Here is a 26,647-nt window from a genome sequence, read left to right as displayed (position 1 = left end):
GTTCATTTATTGAATCTAAAATTTCCAATTCCCCCAGGGATTTTCTGTTGAGATGGATAGATAGATAGGTGGACAGATAGACAGATAATAAGCACATACACAAACATAGGGTGGGTGGGTGCTGGGGAGGGGGGGAATAAGTCAACCACAGTCTCAACAGCAGGACACAAAGAAGAGGCACAATTTAAATTTGAGAAACTAAAGAAAGAGAACGAGAAAGATTAAGAAGGGGCTATCTCACTGGCTGAATGATTAAAAAAAAATCAAACCCTCCATGTCCCACCATGCCCTGGTGTCGTAGGCCAGCAACAAGAAGGCTAACTTTGTCCACGATCAACTCAACTGTCACACGCACATACGCAATTTTTAAAAAGTCCATAAAATAAATCCGAATAGAATGGATTCAACATCAGAAAAACTGTGTTCTAACTTGCTCATATTTCATAGAGATCCAGAAAGGACGATCACCATCCCTCCCACCCCCAGAAAAGAAAGGCAAGCTTGAAAGTTGCCTCCTCAGGCATCCAAGGCCACTAGTGTTTGGGAGAAGGTCCAAGAGCCCAGCTCCCACCCAAGAACATATCCACATCTGGGCAGCCACCAACCACTCCCACCCCCCAAATCCTCCCTCCCCAACTAATCATGAAGTCTAAAGGAAATTCAAATCAACTAATAAAAAAAAAAAACTCCAGGAAAACCACCAGGCTCCACGAGGCTTATGCATTCAAATGGTATGTTCAAAAGTGAATCACACCCAGAGCTTAGTCCCATAGCCCACATCCACAAAGAAATTCAGTCCAAGTCGAGAGCTATGGAAAACTTTTCTGCATATACCATGACCTGGGCCATGGCCAGAGCGGCTGGCCCCTGGGTCACCTGATGGAATGCTTGCCTTCAAGGCCACTGCTCCAAAAACAACACGTCTATGTGTTGGGCGGTGGGATGGGGGACATGACACAAGAGACAAAAGTAAGTCTAGAACACAAACAAAAGGGCTATTTTAGGGTAAGGCCGTATATCCTTTGGACAAATTGGTTTTAGTTTCATTGACTATCTAACAACCACCCCGCATTCCAAATTAAAAATGCAACCGACCTTTGTTTTTAACTTTGGCTAATTAAAAACACACTGTTAAGAGCCATGAAGCCATTAATATCTAATCTTCTAAAAAAAAGTGGATGGGGGTGGGGAGGGAGATCCCTCCACCTTGGGGGTGTCGATTTTGAGTTTTCTGCAGCCCCACCTTAGAGGGTAAAGATCCTGGATCTCCCCAACCCTGACCAAACCAGCCTTCACTTCTTGGGAGGGCCCAGAAGCCAGAAAGACTACAGGAGTGTGTCTATGGCAAACCAATCACTTGCCTAAAGGCCGCTTCAAGCCTCAGCGCCTAGTAGGCAGGCAAAGAGCTTTTTCTACTCTTTTTTTTGGGGGGGGGGCACTTGCCATTCTTACACTAAATTCATTACAAATCATTACCTTTTCCCTTTCACCAGTCTTTGGGTGCTTTGTTGGTTTTTTAATATAGTCACTGCCAGTCAACGGGCAGCGCTGGCTTAAAAAGCAACCTCTCCAAAAGGGGAGGGGAGGAGGGCCCCTCAGCAGCCCAGCTGTCCGATTTGGTTCTGAGTCTCTCTAGGCAAAATCAAGAAAGTTCCTCCCCTCAAGGTACCATGGCTGCCAGGGGGAAAGCTCCCGGATGCACCTTTTGTCCAGGTGGGGACCCCGAGTCCCCGGAAGGTTTAGGTGCCAGGTCCTGAGAAGGAAGAGGAGGGAGGGCTACAGCAAGGGACGAGCCCGACTTGCCCTGGCCTCTCTCTCCCCCCTCTCCACTGACTTCACAAGGCCATTTCCTTGAGGCCGGGGCTGGGCCACTGCAGCCCTGGGCCGCCCCCTCGACACACACCTGGTGAAGGCCGCGGACGGCCCGGGCGCTCCTGTGAGCTGGGCCCCCGCCTCCAAAGCCTGCCGAGGCTCACAAGCAGGCCTCCGCCTCACCCCGGGGCGCCCCCGAGGTGAAGCTTCTCTTCCTCTCCCCAGCACTTGGCCCCCCCCGGCCCCCCGAGCTCCCCAGGCCGCCGCTCAGGGGGCAGGCCCAGCCCCCGAAGTCCACACCAACAGCCCGAGCGCCGCCCGCTTTACCTCAGCTTTTTGGGGACGGAATAATCCACTTCCATGACCTTCCCGTGTAATTCCACTTTACCTTGAAGGGAGAAGGAAAACGACTGTCAGAGCGCGGCTCGGGGCGCCCTCGGATCCGGGGGGGCGGCCCGGGCCCGGGGGGGGCGGAGGGACCCGCGAGCGAACTTCTACATTGCGTCTCGGAAGCCGCCAAATTGGAAGGCTGAGCTCCCGGGAGGGCCGCCAGGGCCGGGCTGGGGCGGCCATGCTGGCCTGGGGGCCGGGGGGGGGGGCTGGGGAAGGGCTTGGGGGGCCCCGCCGGGCTTCTCCCCTCTTGGGCGGGTTCGGAGTGGGGGGGGTGGGGGGGGTGGCCGGGCGCCCCGGGGGAGGGGGGGGGGAGCGCGTCCCGGGGTCCGAGCGCGGGGGGCAGCCCGGGGGAGGGGGCGCCCGGCCGGGTCGGAGTGCCGGCGGGGCCGGGCCCACGGGGGGGAAGCGCCCGCGGGGCCCCACGCGTGCCCGGGGGGGCGGCCCGAGGCGGGAGCGCCCCGGCGGGGCCGCGGAAAGCCGGCGGCGGGAGCCCCCTCTTCGCGCGCCTTAGCTCGGCGCCCCCGCCGAGTTCCGAGCGCGCACCTCGTAAAAAGGTGCTCCGAGGGGCGCGGGAGGCGGGGGGCCCGTCGCCGGGACGCCCCGGGCCCGAGGCGCTCCTCAATAAAATCGGAGAAAAAAATCCGGAAAAAATCCGAGCGCCCAGGGAGCGCGGCGGCGGCGGCGGCGGGGGCGGGGGCGGGGGCGCCCGGGGGCCCCGGGGGGCGGGGGCCGGGGGCGCCCCGTCGGGGGGCCGTCGGGGGGCGCCCCGCGGGCGGGGCCGGGGGGCCGCTCACCCGACAGCGTCTCGATGGCGCGGATGGCCCAGTTCTGGTCCGGGCAGTCGACGAAGGCGTAGCCGGCCTTGAGCAGCACCGGGCCGCAGAGGCGCAGCTGGCGCGCCCCGAAGAGCTGGCGCAGCTCGGCCGCCGTGGCCGCGCGGCTCAGGTTGCCGATGTACAGCTTGCTCATGCTGCGCCCCCGGCCCGAGGGCTCCCACGGGCGGCGGCGGCGGCGGCGGCGGCGCGGGGACAAAGCGCTCCCCTCCCCGCGGGGCGGCCGGACGGGGGCGGGGAGGGGCGGCCGCGGGGGAGGGGCCGGGGGCGGGGGCCGGGCGCGCCCGGGGCCCGCGGGGCCGGGGGAGGGCGCCGGGGAGGGGCGGCCCCGGGGGGCGCGTGGGGCCCGGCCCGAGGGCGCCCACGTGCTGGCGGGCCGCGCGGGGGTGCGGGGTGCCGCGGGCCGCCGCGTGTTGACGTCCGGGGGGGCCCCAGGGGCGGGGGCGTGGCGGCGGGGGGCGTGGCCCTCGGGGGCTCGTGGGGGGGCCGTGGGGCGGGCGCGCCCCCTCCTCCCCCGCCCGTCCCGAGCGCAGCCTCCGAGTCGGGCCGCGCGGAGCGGCCGCCGGGCCGGGCCGGGCCGGGCCGGGCCGGGCCCCCTCTCCCTCCCTCGGGCTCCCCTCCGCGGGCCGGGCTCGCCCCTGGCTGGCCGCTGGGGGGCCGCCGCTCCGTCCCGGGCCCCGCGCGCCCCGCCAGCAGCCGGCGCCTCGGCCGAGGAGCGCGCGGGGGGGCGCCGACGGCGCGGGGCGCCCCGGGAAGCCCCCAAAGCTCGGCCACCCACCCCCCTCGAGGAAGGGATAGACGGGCCGGGAAGGACGCAGGAGCGCCGTGGGGCAAAGCCGTCCTGGCTCCGGCCGGAAAGGAACGCGGTGGCGCTTGGGGAGCCGCCCGGGTCCCCGCTGGGACTCGCGCCCCGAGGCAGGTGTTCTCCATCGGGAGCTTCACACTCGCCCCGTGGCTTTCCCCGCCGTCCTGGCCACGGGAATTGCGCACACTTACTAAAGCCGTTCTCCTGCGAAGGACTGAGGCCATTCCCGGCTGGGCGTCTCGGCCCCTCTCTGCTCTGGAATCTTCCATCCCCAGGTCCCTGTTCTGGGAACCCCTCTCCTCTCCTACAGAATTCTTTAGCTCGGACCTTGGAACCCGTGCGCCACCCCGGTTCTGACCTTGTGCTTCCAGCAGCTCTCTCAGCCGCCAGTGCCTTCCTTCGGGGTCCCGCCCCTGTCGGCTTTAGGGTCCTTTCCAGCCCACGTCCGAATGCTCAGCTCTGACACTGGAGTCAGTCATTTCCAGCTCCCGCAGTCTGGTTCAAGCTTTCTAGAACCTTCTCTACTTCGCCTGAAAGAGAGCCCGGTGGACTTCAGGAGCAAGATCCAAGCGTGCTTTTTGTTTGTTTATAAAATTAAACTGCTTAAAAATTAATTTCTCCCTTTTTTATTTTCTTCCACGCCCCTCCTCCCCACCAAGCAAAACAAAGCACCCCCCAAAACTTCTTACAAACATGTATAGACAGTCAAGGAAGACAAATTGCCACATTAGAGCCACAGCCCCTCCCCCCAAATTTCTCAGTCTAGACTGAGTCCATTAATTCTATCTGTAAGCAGATCTCATCTCCAGACCAAATTAATTTTAATTGCTCTTTAGGTTAATCGGAGTTGCTAAGTTCTGGAAAGTTAATTACTGAGAAGGAGTTTTTGAGGGAGGAAAAGAAGATCCCTTGCCGGGCAGCCAGGTAAAGGAAAGTCACTCAAATGTAAGAAAGGAACCCATCCACTAGTGGAAGCAGAGTTGCCGGGGAGGGGAGCTCAAGCTCAAGCTTGGGAAGACGCCGTTTCAGGTGAGAGTGGGCAGAAGTCATGAAAAGCTGAATCTGAACGGGTTGAGGGCAGGATCCAGACAGAAAAGGGAAAGGATTCTTGCAGTTGAATACAGAAGTCACCTTGGAGGCTGTAGGTCCTTCCTGTTGGTTGGTGGTCAGTGGCTGACCCAAGCCCATAGCGATGAGAATGAAAACGCAATAGAAGAAAAATGATCCAGGATCTCTTGTATTGCCAACACTGGGTTCATTTGCCTTGGAGATGTCTGGCAGGAGAAAAGAAGAGCTCCAAATGAAGATTAGAACCCTTCCAAATCAAAGGACTTGACTTGGTTTTGTGGAAAGACTAACCTACGGGAGAATCCCATGACCGAGGGCTTCCATCTTGAGGACCCATCTGGTCCTCAGCCCTCAAATGCAAAAATCGAGGAGTTGGACTGTATCTCATGACCTCAGACCTCATCCACTTCTGTCTTTGACCATAAAGCTGGAGGGCAAAGGTCAATGAAGGAACCTTGGGATTGGGCATTAAAGGATGGAAAGTCCACCCCCCAGTGGAGAGGGAGGGTAGTGCAGATATAGGGAATTGGACTCCAGCATGCCCCTGGGTAGAGTGCTTGCTGTCCTTGGAGTCAAGAAGACATATTTTCCAGCCTCAGACATTTACTGACTGTGTGATCTTGGGTAAGTCATTTAACTCTCTCTGCTTCAGTTTCCTGATTTATAAAATAAGCTGAAGAAGAAAATGGCAAACCACTCCAGTACCTCAGTACCTTTGCCAAGAGAACCCTAAAAGGGGTTGTCACATCGACTAAGAAATGAGTGATCGACAGCCCAGGGATTGGAAGGAAGTGAAATAAGGTGAGTGTGGAAGGGAGGGTGATGTAGAAGGTTTTTTTTTAAATGGAAATGAGACTTCAAGAAAGATTATCCTGGGAGAGGTGAAGAAAGGAGACAGGAAGACCTACAAAGGGGCTATCAGGACTAATCTCAGTAAGTATCTGGCACATAGTAGGAGCTTAATAAATGACCACAGGCCAATTACTGAACCTTTTTTTCACAGCTTGCAAATGAGACTAACAGGAAGAACTTGCTCCAGCATGGGGTGGGCAGTCCATAGGGAACACACATTGTACGTGTTTTTCTGACTTCTTAAAAAACATATCTTTTTTTGATACATTTTTTCCATCTCTTAGAGATATTCATTGTCATAAGCAATGACTTTCAGGGAGGGATAGGATTACTTGGGATAATTGTGGTAAAAAACAGAAAATAATAATAAAACTGAATTTTAAAATATAATCAGAGGGCAGCTAGGTGGCACAGTAGATAGAGCACTGGCCCTGGAGTCAGGAGGACCTGAGTTCATATATGACCTAGACACTTAATAATTACTTATCTGTGTGACCTTGGCCAAGTCACTTAACCTCATTGTCTTGCCAAAATCAAAATATGTTTGTGTGTGTGTGTGTATAAAATTGGGAAATAACAAAATAAAAATACAACAAAATATTTTTTCAAAATTCCTGGAGGAGGACAGCTAGGTGGCATAGTGGATAAAGCACCAGCCCTGGAGTCAGGAGTACCTGGGTTCAAATCCGGTTTCAGACACTTAATAATTACCTAGCTGTGTGGCCTTGGGCAAGCCACTTAACTCCATTTGCCTAAAACCTAAAAAAAAAAAAAAGAAAAAAAATTCCTGGAGGACCTACCTTATAAGGTTGCACTGAGGAAGCAAATGAAGTAAGGTATGTAAATGCTATGTTAATCTGCCAGCACCCCATAAAATGCCAGTTATTATGATTTTTTCAAGCATGACCCCCCCATTTTTAAAGTCTGTGTTGTCCTTCCCTCGAAGCCTAAAGGTCTGTTCCTTCTGGTTCTATCATCTATGTTCTCATTCTTTTTGTTTTGATTTTCTTTTGCATTAAAGAAGAGGAGGGAAAGGAAGAAACCAAGGAATTAGGGAGGAAGATGCCATGGAGATGGAAAATGCAGATGGAAGGTGATTCATCAGGTACTACCTGGCTGTTGTCTTTATCATTGTTGTCTTCATTTGTCATTCTTTCCTTCCTTCTTGTAGAGGACCATGAGCTTAGGGAGGTGATATTGTGACATGCAAATGAATTGGATTAATAAACTGGCTGGGTGGGTGGGGCATTGTGTCAACGAAGTGGCCTCAATGAAATCAATGACCCAAAGACATTTCAAGTTAAATCTATAGATGATTTTAAAAAAAGTCTAAAAACCTTGCACAATTAAATATCTAAAGGATTTTTCCAAAGGAAAGTTAGGAAAGTCAAGAAGTTGTGGTGACAAGCAAAATGAATATTTAAACTATTCAAAATGTCAGAAATAGAGCACAATATTAATGACCCTTGAAGGCTATAATAGCCCTTGAAGATCTATGAAGCCCTTTATATAGATGATTTTAACTGATCCTCAATCCTGTGATATAAATGCCATTATTAGCTAGCCTCATTTGGTAGACAAGGGAAATGGGGTTCAGAAAAAGCGATTTGCCCAAGATCATCGAGTTAACATGTTCCTGAAGAGACATTTAAACCCAAGTCTTTGTGATTACAATCCCAGCATTCCCATCCGTGGTAGCATGATACATCTTTGTGCTCCCTGAGGAGCATTTTGCCCCCCTCCAGATAGCACAAGGAATAGCATTTTGGAGCTTGAAGTTAAGAAAACCTATGTTTAAATCTTGCCTCAGATACTGTGTGACCTCTGGACAAGTCATTTACCCTCTCAGCCTCAATTTCCTCTTCTGTGAAATGGGAATCATAAATAGTCTATCAACTGTCCAGCACCATATAAAAACTAAGTAATATTATTTGCAACAGCAGATCATAGTATGACAGTTGACATCTACTTAGCACTCTAGAGTTTAAGTAACTCAACTCTCATTTTATAGGTGAGGAAACTGAGCCCCAACATGTTTAAGACCTGCCCAAGATCAATCACAGGCAATCTTAGAGCAGGTCTTCTGATTCCAGCACCAATCAATACTCTGCTCACTGAACCATATGACCTTCTTTAAATTTAAGTCTCCACCTTGGAGGTAGATACTCTCAGTATTTTTTCCATTTTACAGATGAGGAGACTGATGAGCAGAAAATTCAAATAACTTGCCAAGTAAACTATGAAAGAAAGAGTTTAAACCCAGATATTTCTGATTTCAAGTCCAGAGTGTTGTTCAGAATACCATGCTACATTTCCATATCATAAGGCTCCTTCTTCATACTGTCTCTTTAGGGTAGGTACTGGACATACAAGAAACCTTCCTGGGGGGGGGGGGTGGCTAGGTGGCGCAGAGGATAAAGCACTAGCCCTGGACTCAGGAGTACCTGGGTTCAAATCTGGTCTCAGACACTTAATAATTATCTAGCTGTGTGGCCTTGGACAAGCCACTTAACCCCATTTGCCTTACAAAAACCTAAAAAAAAAGAAACCTTCCTTGGTTCCCCTTTAATGCTAATGACTTCCTTTTGAGGTTATCCCCAACTTATCTGGTATATATCATATTTGGACCTCGTGGTTTGCAAATCATCTCTCCCCGTTAGACCTCAAGCTCTTTGAGGGCAGGAAATGTCTTTTGCCTCTTTTTCATATCTTTTAATATAGTACTTAGCATATATTAGGTGCTTAATAAATGTTTATTGACTGAAAAATTACAGGTAAAGAAATTGAATCTGAGGGAGGCAACAAAACTTGGCTTGGATCTATCCCTCAGCTAAGGAGGCTCAGAGGCAGCCCTGAACCCCAGGTCTAACTCCATATTCTTCCTTCTGTAGGTCAGGGTTCCTTGGAAGCCCAAGTCAATGCAGGCCAAGCCCAGTTCTCTTTTTCTACTCTCCACAACCCACCAGCAGCAACCTTTCAGGGTTTTCCTTTCTTTTGGGGAAATCAGTCCCTAGGAAATCATGCTTAAATGGGCAAAAAAGACATTGTACAGAGGATGTAATCAAAGCTAATAAAAACAAAACTAGAAGGCCTAAATGCTCAGTGATTGGATGAAGGCTATGAATGGGAGACACAGATTGGGGGTCAGGAAGACCTGAGTTCAAAATCTGTTTCAAATATTTCCTATCTGTGTCCTAGGACTATTCACTGGATATCTTTGAACCTTGACCTGCAAAACCAATAAAAATAATACCTTTAGCACTTACCTTGCTATAAGGCTCAAATAAACCACTGAATTATCAAGGTCTATGCAAACTCTACAGACTGTGATAAATGTCAGTTATTATGGTTGTTTTGATCATGCTAATAGATAATGTTAAACCATGTCTGAGCTAGGTAGCTCAATGGATAGAGCACTGAGCCTGGAGTCAGGAAGACTTGAGTTCAAATGTGGCCTTAGATACTTACTAGCTATGTGACCTTGAGTAAATCACTTAACCTCAGTTTCCTTAGGAGGCAACTAGGTGGCTCAGTAGATAGAGGACTGAGCCTAGAGTCAGGAAGACCTGAAGTCAAATGTAGTCTTAGGTACTTCCTGGACCTATATTTGCCTTAATCCACTGGAAAAGGAAATGGCAAACTCCTCCACTATCTTTGAATGGAGGCAGCTAGGTGGCATAACTGGGGCAGCTAGGTGGTGCAATGGATAGGGCATTAGTCCTGGAATCAGGAGGACCTGATTTCAAATCTCACCTCAGACACTTAATAATTACCACTGCCTTGCAAAATAAGTAAGTAAATAAATAAAGCACTAGACATAAAAAAACACCATAATCAGTATGGTCCATGGTATGGGGAACAACCAAAACCAGTGACGGCTTGTGCCACCCATCACACCTTGAGGGAATTGCATTGATTTTACTTTGTCATTTTCAATTAACAATGTTTCCTCTGTGCAAAGCTCTGAGGATACAAAGAGAAACAAAAACAGCTCTTCCTCTCGAGGACCTCACATTCGAATAGGGGAACAACATGGAAACAATTGTATAAAAGCCAGAGGGATACAGGATTCATTGCTATGTCTCAGAGGGAAGGCACCAAAGTGAAAGAAGACTGGAGAACGTTTCTTGCAGAAAGTGGAACTTTAGCTTGAAGGATGACAAGGAAAGCCAAGCCTCGAAGATTAGGAGGGATCTCAGCATGGACCAACCATGAAAACCACCTGCGGGATGAAGGAGCAGCCAAGAAGCCGGTATACCTGAGGATACAGAAGGAGGCAAGGCATAAGAAGACTGCAAAGGTAGGAAGGGGGGGGGGGTCAGAGTATGAAGGATTTTGGACATCAAGCCAAAAAACGAGATTCTAGAGAGCATAGGGAGCCACGAGGGTTTCTGGAATGAGGGATGGTGGTAGGAAAGGTGAGATGGTAGGATATAATCTTGAGGAAAATCAGCTTGACAGGTCTTTGAGGATGATGGGGGGGGAGAAAGCTTAAGGCTAGGAGATCACGCAGCAGTTATTAACAATAGTCCAGGCATGAGTTGATGAGGGAGGGATTTAACAGATTGGTGGCAGTGTCAAAGGGGAAGAAGGGAGTATATACAAAGCTCAACTCTTTCAAGTGGAAATAGCCACACGCATTATAATGGAATATTATCGTGCCCTAAGAAATGACAAAACGGACAATTTCAGATGCATGTGATCTGATGCCAGACTCAAACAAGATAACCTATGTAAAGCACTGAGAAAAACTTAAAACTTCATATAAATGCTAGATAATATTATCATCTATTTTTATTATTGGAACAAAGCAGAGATGGGCAAACAAATTATCCAATGATAACATTATGGAGAAAAATAACCTGGAAAGATTTTAAAACTCTGTTCAATGCAGTGATAAAATGGGAGTCCAAAAGAATGGGATGAACCATGGCACTCACCTCCAGTCAGACAGAGGAGGGGGGACTTAACATGCAGGAAGAGGCATCAATGTTCAGACTAACATGGGAATCTGTTTTCCTGGACTCCATAGATATATATTAAGAGAATTGCTTGATGGGGAGGAAGGTGATTAAATTTTGCTTTTGGGGGGGAATGCATTAGTGAAGGGACTGGTAAAATTTTAAAATAACTGGTATTTGAAAAAGAAAACAATTTTAAAAGGAAATTAAAAACAAATCCTTTCTTGTCCCCCACCCTAACTAAGCCCAAGGAAGACCTGGCCAGATTTTGTTTTGGTTTTTTAAATTGATAGTTTATTTTATTTTTCCAGTTACATGTTAGGAAAGTTTTTCAACACACATCCATATTCATTTGCATATTTTAAAGTTACATAATTTCTTTAAACGCTCCCATCCTACCCCCCTCCCCTCAGCAATGAAAACTCAGGTGAATATTATACAAACACATTTGTGTTAAACATATTTACAGATTAGTCATTTTTGGTATGAGGAATTAGGATTAAGGGGAAAGAAAGAAAACCATGAGACAGGAAATACTTAAGAGAAATTTTTATTTTGTTTTGTTTTGATTTTTCTGATTTTGATTTTTTTCCCTCTGAATGGGGCTAGCACTGGCTGTAGCCATTCTGATAGGGTTGTCCTAGCTCACTGAACAGCTGAGAGGAGCTGCTCCCATCAATGATGAGCATCTCACAATATTGTGATTAAAATGTACAAATGTTCTCTTGGTTTTGCTCCCTTTGCTCAGGATCAGATCCTGCAATTCCTTTCATGCTTCTCTGGAGCCTGACCATTTATGGTTTCTTATTGAAAAACAATATTTCATACCATTCATATTCCATAACTTGTTCAACCATTTCCCGCTGTATGGGCATCCCCTCAATTTCCAATCCTTTGCTGCTACAAAAAAGAGTTCCTATGAATATTTTGGAACATGTGGAACTTTTCCCATTTTTTATGATTTTTTTCTAGATATAGGTCTAGTATGGGAAGTGCTGGGTCAAAGGGTATGATCAGTTTTATTCTGGCCAAGTTTCAAAGTGAAGCACTCAAGAAGAGACTTTGGAAGCAGCCTGGTTCAGTGGTCCAATGTTTCTGATGCTAATCCAGTCTTGAGAAACAAGGAACCAATCAAAAGTTGTTGGTTTTGCGTGGCCTTTAACAACAGGCCAAAAGATTCTTGCCCTTTTTGGGGGTCTTCCCCCCCCAGACAGGGACGGGTGAAGTCCTTGGACCCATTCTCAGAATGCTATTTTTAAACACATAAAATAAAACACCGGCTTAGCAAGGAGATTAAATATATTGAAATTTCATGATCAAAATATTATTGCTGTTGCTGTTGTACAATAACAACAACCAAAACATTATAAAAATCAGTTCACAGATGGCAAATTGGGAACCATCACAATATGGAGGTCAGAGACTGTGTCCAGCTCCCGGGGGAATTCTGGCTAAGCCCTCTCTCCTCTGAAATATTTGCTTTTCTCAGCAAAGAAGCTGGGATGCTTATGGCACATTTGTCCACGTCCTCAGTTCTGAATAGTCCCTGATGATCTGAGAGAGCCCAAGCATTATTTTTTCAAGTGTGTCCTACGGAGCCTTTCATGAAAGCTTCTCAATAAAGTCCCCACGGTATAGCAATACAGAGTGCTATACAGAGTCCCAGGAGTGTGTTGAACACTGTTCTTCGATAATCCCCAAATTAACTCTTTTGCAAAGGGCTAGACTTATTGGAGCTGGTGAGTGTGGAGATTCCAATCATCCCCAAATACAAAGCTATAAGAGGAATTCAACAAGCACGCAACATTTTACAAAATTCTCAAGTTTCTGGATCCCTTGGTGTTATAAAGAGCTTGTTCCAACCCAAAATAATTAGGAAAAGAACAAAAAAATAAAATGAACAAGTAACAAATATTGGGAGAGGGAAGGTAAGAAAAAACTGCATCTAAAAAAATAAAGGAAGGGAAGGAAGGAAGGAAAGAAGGAAGGAAAATAGAAAAAAAAGTCCATCTCAAATATAAAGTCTAGTCTAGTCCTAAATAATATCCCAGAGTATATGAAACTGCTAACAGGAAGAGAGAATTGGGACAGCCTGGAAGTTACCCCTTCAAGTTATGACCTTGCAGGTTACAAATCAAACTGTTCAGGGGGAATATTCAATTTTCAACCATGGAGACCAAAGGACTAATGAGGCTCCTGTGTTATACATATGCTTTAGAACCCATGTTCTATAGCAAGAAGCCAATGGTTTGTCTTCACTCAATGTAGTTTGCCCCAAACCAATAGCTCAGGGAATAACTCTTATCACTGCCATTACAAGGGATAATGATAACAAAAATCATAATAACAATAATAGTATCTGTCTCACATGAGGCTCAAATGAGATAATGTTATGTGTAGAGCTTGCAATCTTAAAGCATTGTGCATCAATAATTATTAAAAAGTTGGAATCCCCTGCAAGGGTTCAGCAAAATATGTTCAAAAAAACATGGGACTTCTTTGGGGAAACATCTTCCTACAGCAGCCTTTTCCTATCCAATTGTTTGGTTTTTTTTCCTCTAAGACTATCTTCCATTATTATTATTTAATTATTTTGTATTTACTGATTTGTGTCTCCATTAGAATGTAAGTTCCTTTAGGGTAGGAATTCTTTTGATGTATTTGTTTTTTTTTGTTTTAACTTTTTCTGGCATATATAGACACTTAAATGCTATTCATTCATTCATTCATTCATTCATCCATCCATCTTCCAGTTGATTTTTTACCTTCAGTATCTCTTTGTTTAATATTTTATGGAATCACTAATCAGACATGTTAAATACTGTTTCTTCATTTGTGAATGGGATAATAGAGAACCCCCACCTTTACCTCCCCCCCCCCCAAATTACCTTACAAAATACTGGCTTCAAAGGAGAAAAAAATTCTAGGGAAAAAACCAACAACATAGTAAGTCAATCTATGACTGATGTTGAAACCATTTTCTTACCATCTCCTTGTATTAAACTTGATCCCTCCATCTTTTGTCCTTATCATACTGATACCAGGGTGTGGCTCTCTAAGGGCCAAAGGGATGTCTCCTATATCGTAAGGGGATTTCCTGGCTCTTGTTTTTCTTTAGGTAATGGATCATAATCATACACATTTTTTTAACTGAAAAACAATTTTTCAAGAATCAGTGAAGCTAATATCAAAGAGAGACATGTTTGTGCGTCCTCAAATAAGGTAAGTGGTAAAAAAAGGAACATTGTAGAAATTACTTAGAAGAAGTTGATGGGGTTGCATGGGAATCATCTTTAAAAGTGATCAAAATCTTTTGGGAAAAATGAAGCAGAATGTTAGCAATAATTGTCATTGGTGATCTCAAAACTTAAGAAGCCAGGAGATGGAAACTGTCCCTTGAGAGTAATTTCTGGAATTCATATTGGTTTCTTTTCCCTGGAAACATAGGTGTGGTCAATGGTGAGCATAGATACATTTCCATTCTAAACCCCCCATGAGGAGAAGCTATACCAGGATAAGGGAAATATAAGCTTTCCTGCAGTTGGATGCTGAGGATGAGCAAAATACAACAGGAAGTCATCAGTTAAATTTTGGGTGAGCTGAATGAGAACAATTTTGCTTAATAAAACATGATTTTTTTGAAATACGAAACTGTGATTCCTGAGAAAATGGTGGATGATAGACAAAATTAGAAATCCCTATTTTATTAAAAGTAATATCCCAAAGTAATATAATTTAATATTAAAAGTAATATTAAAAGCACTTTCATATACTTCTCCCCCTCTTACCAAATAATTAATAAACATTTATTAAGCACCTTCTGTGTGCTAGGAAATGGTTTAAAAAATGCTGGTGCCAAGAACTACCATTGAGCATTTCTTACATCAATGAATGGAAAAAAAAAAGATGGGGAAAAATGCCAATCATCAGAACTCACCATATCTGAGAGTGCATATAATGTTCCATACTCTCCCACCTCTGAAAAGAAAGGTGAGAGGTACATTTTCTCAATTTGGAAGCTGTATTCACATATTTTTATTGGTATGATGGGGGAAAACCACCATCTTTTGAGAGGGCTGCCTTGAAATGTAAACATTTGTGTATCTGTCTTTTTTTTAAAAAATGCTTGATAAATTTTGTTTCAGTTCACTACATGAAGTACCCACCCCCCCCACTCCCCCCACAAACTCCCAATTAAACTTCCCAGATGTACATGCTGAAAACAGTTAAGTAAAATGACATTTGGATAATTTCAATTGAGAGTACATGCAGAATCTTAAATTCTTTTCATGCTGGATGTCTATACTCGGCAAGAAGGAGATGGGGAAGGGAGGGGCGGAGAGTGGATACACTTCATAATCAGAACCACTTTTGTCCAATGTTTTTGATCTGATTTTTGTTGTAATCTAAAATTCTTTCCATTTACATAATTGTAGTAGTTGTATGTATTTTTTAGGATCTCTTCTTTCCTTCTCTGCATCCATTTTCCCTTGAAAAAAAATTAACTCAAATAAAAAATGAACGAGATGAAGTCACAGTAGAAGACATTAAAAAAAAGATCACCACCTGTCCCATGCAATTATATGTCAGAAAACTGATAATAGGATGACATATCTTTTTAAAAGGGAGATTAAAAATAGATTTTTAATTGATGTCAGAATGCCAGTCATTTCTGTGGATTTATTTTGTATCCTCTATTGTATTATTTGTATCTATACTAATTGTTTCAATTTTTTGATTGATTCTCTAGGGTTTTCTAAATAAATTATCATATTATTGAAAAATTGACATTATTTTGGCTTTTTCTTTGCCATTGCTTAATTTAATAATTTATTTTTCTCACTTTACTATTTTAGTTTCACTTGAAGTATATCAAATACACTTCTAGTTTAATGTCAATTAGAAGTTAGGCATAAAACAGTGTGCACTCATTCCAAATAATGCTATATCTTGATTTTTAAAGTAATGCTTTTAATCATTTGCTATGTTGTGGTCTTAAATGCATGCTTTTAATCATATAATAAGAAGAAGTATTTTCCTATGTTTTTATGTTTAGTATTATTTTTTTAAGTTTTTTTGCAAGGCAAATGGGGTTAAGTGGCTTGCCCAAGGCCACACAGCTAAGTAATTATTAAGTGTCTGAGACCGTATGTTTAGTATTATTAAAAAAAAACATGTTAATTGCACAAAACTTGGGTGGGAGTGGAGTTAAAAGCAAAATATTTTATTTAAGGTTTTTTCTATATCTTTTGATATAGTGTTATTATAACATCATAGAATAAACTCAGGTATATAGAGGTTAAGGTTAACTGACCTGTTCTGGGGGGCACACAACTAGTGGCTGGGTCAGAATTTGAACTGAGGACTAATCTAATACCTTTATCCACTTTTCCAAGATGTCTTTTCCATATTAATTTAATTTATTATACTAATTATTTTCCTCATGTTGAATGATTCCTGCATGCCTGGAAAGAATCTGGTGACAAAATTACAATACTTTTTGATGCTTTTGTGATCTTTTACCAGCGTTAAATTTTATTATTTAGGCATTAATGTCCACTATTGATTTTAGTCTTGGCTTTATCCTTCCTAGGTTTCAGAATCAATTTTTCTCAAACAAAGTTTTTGGTTCTTTCACTATTTTTTGAAAGTTTACATTAAAAAAATTCATTCTGCATATGTTTAATAGAAGTCACTTATAAATCAAATCAGACCTGGACTTTGCTCCTCATTTTCTCACCCCGCCTTCCCAAAGTTTCTTTATGCTTTTAAAAATTGTTTTCCTCTAAGTATGGATAATTGAGCTTATCCATGTTTTTGGACATTCAAGCATTTCATTCACACTTTTGGTTTCATTCTCTTATTATATAATTTTGAAGTTTCTGATAATTTTTTATTTCCTCTATATTTATTATGAATAGCTTCCATTTTTGATTTTGCTAACTTACTTTTGCTTTATCTTTTTAAAAGAATCAGTTTTTATAATAACTTGTCAAATTTGTTAGTTTTTAAAAAGAAAAACAGTTGTTTTGTTTAATTCATTTTGAAATTTTTAATTCTTGCCTTTAATTTTCGAATTTTCATTTATTATTGTTATGGGACCATTAGTTTGTTGTTTATATTACATGCTGTTTAATATTATTCTCATTTCCTTTCTCGACTTTCTCCTTTCTGGGTCTGAGAAGCAGGATCATATTTTTCTCATAGAAAGTTTCTTTTGCTTTGTTTTACTGTTTTATGTAAACTTTTGTTTATATACATAGGGAATTACATGTTTAATTTATCAATCCTCTTTTGTTTCCTTTAGTTTAATGTAAACATTTAGGGTTATTATTTGTTCTCTAGTCTGGTTTAGCTATATCCGAAACATTTTAACATGCTTTCTCATTGTTCTTTTTAAAATTTATATAAATCTTTTGTATGATTTATTTGGGGCTTGACCCCTTCATTATTTAGGTTTTTATTTAGATTTATTATTTAGATTTTTATCTCTTTTTCATATTTTTTATTGAATGCGCTTTTCATTACTGAAGTGATCAGTAAATGAAATATCTAATGTATGCCTTTCTTCATAAGCTTTTAGCCCAAATATGTGATAATTTTTTATGAATTACATGACCCTCAAAATGGACACATTCTTTATTGTTCTCACTCAGAATTGTTCATAGATGTCAGATCCAGTTTTCCATATTTTATTCAAGCTTCTAATTTCCTTTTTGCTTATTTTTCAGTTCTATTTGTCAAATTCTAAATGAGAAAAATCTCAAATTATGGGAAAGAAAAACTTAGTATCTCCTTTGATTCAAATGTTCCAGAAAATAATTTGGAATTATGAAAGAAAATTAACAAATTTAAAATTAAAGAAGGAAAATACTAAAATTACTAAATTGATCATACCATTTGACCCAGAGATCTTACTACTCATCCTAAGCCTTCCCAAGGAGATTATGAAAAGCAACCAAAAACCAAACAAGCAAACCAATACATGTTCACCAATATTCATAGCAGCATTGTTGGTGATAAAATCTGGAAACAAAATGTATGCCTATTGATTGGAGAATAGATGAACAAATTGTGATATGTAAAGAAATGCCATGTGCAGTAAAGAATTAGGAGTATGAAAAGTCAGAGAACTAAGACCTACATGAAGTGACACATTAAAACAGAGATGAAAAAAATAGGTAAACAATCACTGTAATAAGCAGACCACTGGTTCAGGGCAGTGTTTAGCATGAATACCATTTCTGCTGAAATGAATGGTTGCATTTCTTTCCATCCTATATTCCTAACCTGACAGGTTTTCTTCAGGGAATATCTTTTTCAGAAAACTTTTTTTTCTGGAAAAAACTGTAAAAGAATTTTGGCAGCAACATGGGGGTGATGGCCAACCTTGATGGACTTGCTCATTCCATCAGTGCAACAATCAGGGACAGTTTGGGGCTCCCTGCAATAGAAAATACTATCTGTATCCAGAGAGAGAACTGTGGAGTTTGAACAAAGACCAAGGACTATTCCCTTTAATTTAGGGGAAAAAACCTGCTATCTTATTGTCTGATCTGGCTATCTCTTATACTTTATGTTTCTTCGTTAAGGATTTGATTTCTCTCTCATCACATTCAGTTTGGATCAAGGTATACCATGGAAACAATGTAAAGACTGGCAAATTGCCTTCTGTGCAGGGTGGGGGGAGGGAAGTAAGATTAGGGGAAAAATTGTAAAACTCAAAATAAATAAAATCTTTTTAAAAAAAGGAAAATAAAATAAAATATATTACAATAAAATTTTAAAGATATTTTGGGGAAATATTTGTTTTGTCAAAATGAAATGCATTTGTTAATTTTAAAAAATGGAAGGATATCCACAACTTAAGAAAATTAATCAAATTAATTTAGTATCTTATTATGTGAATATCTACATTTCAGTTGGTTTTTCCTTTAAGAACATCCTTCTGTATCTTCCTTAATGCTGTTTCCTTTTACTCTATTCAAAAATCATATTTGCAGTGACTGCTTCTTTAGACTTAACTGATGTACAATTCATATTATTTCAGCCCTTCATTTTTAAGTTTCAATTTGAATGGAAATTTCTATCTCTAGTTCTGGTTTTTTTTTTGTCATTCTTTTTTCATTATTAAACACCTAATAAATTTGGAAAACTGTGCTAGGAATTAATCTAGATACAGTGGAAAGGACTCATAGGATCTAATGTCAAATACTGGCTCAGCCACTTTTTAACTCTTTGACAAACACTTATCTCTCCAGGCATCAGTTTCTTCATTTGTAATGCTGGGGGACTGAACGAAGTCCATTCCAGCCCTGGATTCATTATGCTATTAGCAAGGCACTACTCTGAAGGACTGTTTTCTAGGAAAGAAATGCAGCCAGTCAGTAAACCTTTATTAAGTGCTTGCTTTTTATGAGGTGCTAAATGCTGAGGATACAAAGAAAGGCAAATGGCAATCCCTGATCTCAAGGAGTTCATAGTCTAATGGGGGGAGACATCATGCAAACAACCAAATCTAAACAAAATTAATTGTTAGGTGTTCCTTCCTAATCTATTCTATAATTTTATTCTTTTTCATTGGCAAATTCAGCCCATTGCTATTCAAGGCTATAAGGGTTCAGTTTGGTTTTTCCTCCATTTGTTACTGCTATGTTCATTTTTGACCCGGTTCAACCTGGGATTTCATCCATCCTTTGCAATGATCTTTCCAGGTAAGGAGATTCTATCTACAAATATGTATCTTTATCTGTCCTGTACCTTATATATGTCTGTGCAATGGGAAGTTAAATGACTTGCCTGGCATTGGAGGCAGGATTTGGACCTAGAGTGTCCTCCTACTGAAGCTGGTCCTCAGTTCTACTGCTCTTTCTATCACTTTACTAGCTTCCCTTGTATATCCGTACAAGATACTGTACTGTTTAATTTTTTTTTTAAATAGACCAGTCTCATTTCCTGTATTTATATCTAGCCACTCCCGCCACCACCCAAACCAATCACAAACAAAACTTATCTTACTTTGTAACAGTCCTAGTTTAATCATACCACAGTGCCCCCGTCTTGTCCACATCAAGATTCTACTTTTACTAATATAACTTTTAAAACTTTTTGTTTTTATTGTTCACATTTCCCTGTATATACAAGATATAAGTGTTTTAGGAATGACAGTCTCTTCTTTCAGTTATGTTGCCTAATTTTAAGAAATACTATTTCTCTTCTATTTCCCCACCCCATCTGATCCCTTCCTTTCAGTGCCCCAGATGACAAGGTCCTTTCTGTTCTCTTTCCAAGGAGTTCTTAGCTCAAGCTTCTAGCCTTTGTCTTTTCAATGACTCTTAGACCAATTATGAGTTAAAAACTATAATACTTTTTCCTTTCAACACATGAATTTTGAATCATCCTTTACTCTTTCTTTGCTTTTCCCAGGGACTAGTCCAGTGTCAAGCACATATTAGGAACTTAATATTTAATTGGTTGATGTTCAATGTGTTGAGAAAAGTGAAGGTGTTGTTTTACAGCCTTGTTTTTCCTTCTGAAAATTTTTTGCCCCTTTTACCCTATTATAGTCACTGTTTACTTTGGGACCTCATTTTTGTTTTATAAGCTTTTCCCTACAGGGATTCTTTTTCTCCCATTCCATTTACTCCTTCCTTGTGGTCCTTTTATTTACTGAATTAGTTATTGCTTTGAGGTGAAGTCAAAAGTCAGGTTTAGCCACAATCATTCACTTTTCCATTTTATTGGAAATCAATACAGACATGCCTTATTACCCTAACTGAACAGCTGGCTTCTTACAGACAGGAACCTGGGCTTATTTCCTTTTGTAGAAAACACAGAATAATGTTTTAGATGTAATAGGATCTCAATAAATATTTTTGTGGAATGAATGAATATTTCAATTAGCCCTTTCTTCCTTACCTGACAATGACATCAGAAACATTTTTGCCCAGGAAAAGAAAAAAAAATGGACATGACATGTCCACAAGTCAAATCAAGTCAACAAGTGCCTACTATATGGCAGGCACCTTGCAAGTCCTAGGAAATGAAAGGCAAAAGATAGGACATACTCTCAAGAATCTCTTAGTCTAGGTGCAATAGCAGGAAATGATTATAGTAATCTGTTTGATAAACCCAAAGAGTCCAGCTATTGGAATTAAAAACTCTCTCCAATAAAAAACTGTTGGGGGGAAAATTGGAAGTTAGTATGGCAGAAACTTGGATTAGACCAACACCTCACACCCTATACCAAGATAAGATCCAAATGGATATAGGATTTAGACATAAAAAAATATTATAAGCAAATTAGAAGATCAATGACTAGTTTACCTGTCAGATCTATGGAAAGGGAAGCAGTTTATGACTAAGAGTTGGAGAACATTACTAAAAACAAACTGGATGATTTCAATTACATTAAATTAAAAAGCTTTTGCACAGACAGAACCACTGCAACCAAGATCAAAAGAAATGTAGTAAACTGGGAAACAATCTTTACAACTAATGTTACTGACCAAGGACTCATTTCTAAAATATGCAGAGAACTGACTCATATTTTTAAAAACAAGCAATTCCCCAATTGACAAATGGTCAAAGGCCATGCAAAGGCAATTTACAGATGTGGAGATCAAAGCAATCCATAGTCATGTGAAAAAATTGCTCTAAATCATTACTTATTAAAGAAATGCAAATTAAAGCTTCTCTGAGGTACCACCTCACACCTCTCAGACTAGCCAATATGACCAGAAAGAATAATAATCATTGTTGGAAGGGTTGTGGGAAATCTGGGACACTATTACTTTGGTGTTGCTGTGAACTCATCCAGCCTTTCTGGAGAGCAATGTGCAACCAAAATGTGCATACCTTTTAAACCAGCAATACCACTACTGGGTCTATACCCTGAAGAGATCATGAAAAAGGGTAAAAACATCACTTGCACAAAAATATTCATAGCAGCCCTGTTTATGGTAGCAAAAAATTGGAAATCAAGTAAATGTCCTTTATTTGGGAAATGGCTTAACAAACTGTGGTATATGCATGTCATGGAACACTATTCTTCTATTAGAAACCAGGAGGGACGGGATTTCAGGGAAGCCTGGAGGGATTTGTATGAAGTGATGCTGAGTGAGATGAGGAGAACCAGAAAAACACTGTAAACCCTAACAGCAACATGGGGGTGATGATCAACCTTGATGGACTTGCTCATTCCATCAGTGCAACAACCAGGGACAATTTGGGGCTGTCTGCAATGGAGAATACCATCTGTATCCAAAGAAAGAACTGTGGAGTTTGATCAAAGACCAAAGACTATTACCTTTAATTTAGAAAACAAAACCTGATATCTTGTTGTCTAATCTTGCTATCTCTTATACTTTATGTTTCTTCCTTAAGGATATGATTTCTTTCTCATCATATTCAATTTGGATCAATGTATACCATGGAAACAATGTAAAGACTGGCAAATTGCCTTCTATGGGAGGTGCAGGGGAGGGAAGTAAGATTAGAGGGAAAAATTGTAAAACTCAAAATAAATAAAATCTTTAAGCAAAAAAAAGGAAAAAAAGAATCTCTTAGTCTAATGGGGAAGATGACACAAAAACAATTATGTACAAACAGGGTATATGCAGGATAAATTTGAAACAATCTCAGAGGTAAGGCACTATTATTAGTGAAAATTAGGGAAAGGCTTCTTTTTTAAATCTAAAGAGTATTTTTTTCCCAATTACATGTAAGAATAATTTCAAGAAAGTTGTAAGTAAATTTATATAGAGAAATAAAAAGTCAAGAATTTCCAGGGATTCAATGGGAAAAAAGTACAAAAGAAAGTGGTTTAGCCCTACCAGATCTAAAATTATATTATAAAGCATCAGACATCAAAACTGTCTGGTATTGGCTAAGAAATAGAGTGGTGGACCAGTGGAACAGACTAGGTGCAATAGCAGGAAACGATTATAGTAATCTGCTGTTTGATAAAACCAAAGAGTCCAGCTATTGGAATAAAAACTCTCTCGTTGATTAAAACTGTGGGGAAAATTGGAAGTTAGTATGGCAGAAACTTGGATTAGACCAACACCTCACACCCTATACCAAGATAAGATTCAAATGGATACAGGATTTAGACATAAAAAAAAAATATTATAAGCAAACTAGAAGATCAAGGACTAGTTTACCTGTCAGATCTATGGAAAGGAAAACAGTCTATAACTGAGGAAGAGATGGAGACCATCCCTAAAAACAAACTAGATGATTTCAATTACATCAAATTAAAAAGCTTTTGCACAGACAAAGCCACTGTAACCAAGATCAAAAGAAATGTTGTAAACTGGGAAGCAATCTTTACAACTATTATTTCTGACCGAGGACTCACATCTAAAATATACAGAGAAGTGAGTCAAATTTTCAAAAAAACAAGCCATTCCCCAATTGACAAATGGTCAAAGCATATGCAAAGGCAATTTACAGATGAGGAGATCAAAGCCACCCATGGTCATATGAAAAATTACTCTAAATCATTACTTATTAGAGAAATGCAAATTAAAGCATCTCTGAGATACCGTCTCACACCTCTCAGACTGACCAATATGACCAGAAAGGATAATAATTAATGTTGGAAGGGATGTGGGAATTCTGGGACACTAATACATTGTTGGTAGAGCTGTGAACTCATCCAACCTTTCTGGAGAGCAATTTGCAACCAAAATGTGCATACTGTTTGAACCAGCAATACCACTACTGGGTCTATACCCTGAAGAGATCATGAAAAAGGGTAAAAACATCACCCTGTTTATGGTGGCAAAGAATTGGAAACTAAGTGAATGTCCTTCAACTGGGGAATGGCTTAACAAACTGTGGTATATGTATGTCATGGAACACTACTGTTCTATTAGAAACCAGGAGGGATGGGAATTTAGAGAAGTCTGGAAGGATTTGCATGAACTAATGCTGAGAGAGATGAGCAGAACCAGAAAAACATTGTATACCCTAACAGCAACATGGGGGTGATGATCAAACTTGATGGACTTGCTCATTCCATCAGTGCAACAATAAGGCACAATTTTGGGGTATCTGCGATGGAGAATACCATCTATATCCAGAGAAAGGATTGTGGAGTTTGAACAAAGACCAAAGACTATTACCTTCAATTTAGGAAAGAAAAAACCATTACCTTATTATGTAATTTTGCTATCTCTTATACTTTATTTCTCTTCCTTAAGGATATAATTTCTCTCTCATCACATTCAACTGAGATCAATGTATAACATGGAAACAATGTAAAGACTAACAGACTGCCTTCTGTGAGGGATGGGGGAGGAAAGTGAGATTGGGGGGAAATTGTAAAATTCAAAATAAATAAAATCTTTCTAAAAAAAGAATAGTTTTAATTTTTTTTTGGTTTTTATAACATTCTTTTCTGTAAAATTTTCTCCCTCAGAAAGGCTAACAATTAAATATGAGTCATACATGCATAATCATGTTATACATATTTCTGTATTAGTCATGTTGTGAAAAAAGAATCAGAACAAAAGGGGAAAGCCACGAGAAAGAATAAACAAAAGAAAAATTTTTAAAATGAAAATTTTATGCTTCAATCTGCAGACAGACTCTATAGTTCTTTCCCTGGACACTGATGACATTTTTAATCACAAGAATCATCTTTAAAAAAAAAAGGAATTGTCTTTGATCACTGTATTGGTGAGAAGAGTTAAGTCTATTATAGTTGATCCTTATACAATGTTGCTGTTCTAATGAATAGTATTCTCCAGGTTCTGCTCACTTCACTCAGCATTAGTTCATGTAAGTCTTTCCAGGTTTTTCTAATCCACATTCTTTTATTTTTATAACATTTTAAATTTCAAAATTTTTTCCTCCCCCCCACTCCCTAAGAAGACAGGCAATCTAATATAGATTATACATGTGCAATCATGTTAAATATATTTCCACGTTAGTCATGTTGTAAAAGAACAGAACAAAAGGGGAAAAAAACATGGGTAAAAAAACAAAGAATGAAAATAGTCCGCCTTAATCTACATTCAGATTCTGTCAATTCTTTCTCTGAATGTGAATAGCATTTTCTATCATGAGTCTTTTGGAATAGTCTTAGATCATTTTATAGATGAGAAGAGCTAGATCTATCATTGTTGACTATGTTGAATGTTACTGTTTACTGCAGTGTTCTGGTTCTGCTCACTTCAATCAGCATCAGATCATGTAAGTCTTTCTGGGTTTTTCTGAAATCCCTCCTGCTCATCATTTCTTTTAAAAAAAATAAAAGAAAGATTTTATTTATTTTGAGTTTTACAAATTTTCCCTTAATTTTGCTTCCTCCCCCCCCCAGAAGGCAGTCTGTTAGTCTTTACATTGTTTCCATGGTATACATTGATCTAAATCAAATGTGATGAGAGAGAAATCATATCCTTAAGGAAGAAACATAAAGTATAAGAGACAGCAAGATCAGACAATAAGATATCTTTTTTTTTCTAAAATAAAGGTAATAGTCCTTGGTCTTTGTTCAAACTCCACAGTTCTTTCTCTGGATACAGATGGTATTCTCCATTGCAGATAGCCCCAAATTGTCCCTGATTATCTGCTCATCATTTCTTAAAACATAATAGTTCAAGGAAAAGCTTCCTTGGGACTTGAAGGAAATCAGAGAATACAGGTAGCAGAGACAAGGAGGGGAGAAATTTTAGACATGGATGAAAGTTGGTGAAAATAAATTATTGGGAGATTGTCATATTGGAAGAACAGTGAGGAGGCCAGTGTCACAGAATTATAGAGTTTAATGAGGAGAGAAAGAGTAGTAAGGTATGTTAAGTTTAGAAAGATAGGAAGTGGCCAGAACATAAAGGGATTTAAAAGCCAGAAGATTTTATATTTGATCCTAAAGAGCCACTGGAGATTCCTGGATATGCCTGTGCTTTAGGAAGATCACTTTAATAGCTCGGAGAGTATAGACTGGAGTATGGAAGGAATTAAGGCAGAGACTAACCAAAGAGCTATTTCTTTTTTTCTTCTTTTGGTTTTTGCATGGCAATGGGATTAAGTGAGTTGCCCAAGATCACATAACTAAGTATTAAATATCTGATGTAGGATTTGAACTCAGGTCCTCCTGACTCCAGGGCTGCACCACCTAGCTGCCCCCCAAAGAGCTATTTCAACAGTTCAAGCAAGGGATGGTGGGGGATTGTACCAGAGTGGCAGACAGTGTCAGAGGACAGAAAGAGATTGAATAGAGTGAAGGATATGATGGGGTCTGATAGGCTGAGACAGTATATAGGGTTACAATTAAGGGGCCCACTCAGATCCCCAACTGTCATGCTGACAATCTCTGTCTAACCCATTAGTCTAACTCCAACTCCATGCCTAACCCCATCAGAACTAAATCTTATTTGTCTTTGTAGGAACCATAGAATAGGATCCCATATGCAATGGGATCTCAATATATGGTTATTAAATTATTGATTGTTAGTAAATTTAAATTTGAATCTTTTCCTTTTATCCTCTCTCCAATAATGACAATTAAAACATATTTCCCTAGGTAAAGGAGACTGACTGTATATTCCAGTAATATGTAGCCACAGTTGAGACCTCAAATTTTTTTTAATGCTGTGCTGGTGTATTTTGTGTGTGTGTGGGGGGGGGGTGTATTTATCACATCAGTTTTTAGAGAGGCAGGACACTGATATCCCTGGAACTGTGAACTGATGGTAAATTCTTCAACTTGAAAAGGCTATAAGCCAGAACCAAAGTAAAGGGAGGGTTGGCGCCTGATCTTCTATTTGCAGATAATTGTGCCTCAATGCAACCACTGAAGCTGAGATGCAATAAACTATGGATCGTTTGTCTGCTGTTTGGGCTCATTTTGGTCTAACAATGAACACCAAGAAAACCCAGGTTCTCCATCGGTCAGCATCACACTATCCAGATGG

General features: G+C 41.1%; 1 protein-coding gene and 1 long non-coding RNA gene across 2 annotated transcripts in view; one reads left to right on the top strand and one right to left on the bottom strand.

Annotated features, from left to right (window-relative positions):
• The window catches only part of IGF2BP2 (insulin like growth factor 2 mRNA binding protein 2), a 136,585-nt gene extending 133,316 nt beyond the window's left edge, over positions 1-3,269 (bottom strand). Inside the window, exons 1-2 of the mRNA XM_074189561.1 lie at positions 3,000-3,269; positions 2,140-2,200 (exon numbers count right to left, since the gene is read on the bottom strand). Coding sequence (XP_074045662.1) covers positions 2,140-2,200; positions 3,000-3,174 — 236 coding nt within the window. The 5' untranslated portion in view covers positions 3,175-3,269. The remainder of the gene's footprint in view (positions 1-2,139; positions 2,201-2,999) is intronic.
• Positions 3,270-3,772: 503 nt separating this feature from the next.
• Positions 3,773-15,317, top strand: LOC141490187 (uncharacterized). The gene is made up of 5 exons (XR_012469088.1): positions 3,773-5,712; positions 6,785-6,868; positions 9,725-10,063; positions 13,843-13,946; positions 14,172-15,317. It is a non-coding gene; the product is annotated as an uncharacterized LOC141490187 (long non-coding RNA).
• The last annotated feature ends 11,330 nt before the right edge of the window (positions 15,318-26,647 follow it).

The sequence above is a fragment of the Macrotis lagotis genome, chromosome 5 (assembly GCF_037893015.1).
Source record: "Macrotis lagotis isolate mMagLag1 chromosome 5, bilby.v1.9.chrom.fasta, whole genome shotgun sequence".
Classification (NCBI taxonomy): domain Eukaryota; kingdom Metazoa; phylum Chordata; class Mammalia; order Peramelemorphia; family Peramelidae; genus Macrotis; species Macrotis lagotis.
This window is presented reverse-complemented; position numbering and strand designations above follow the sequence as displayed.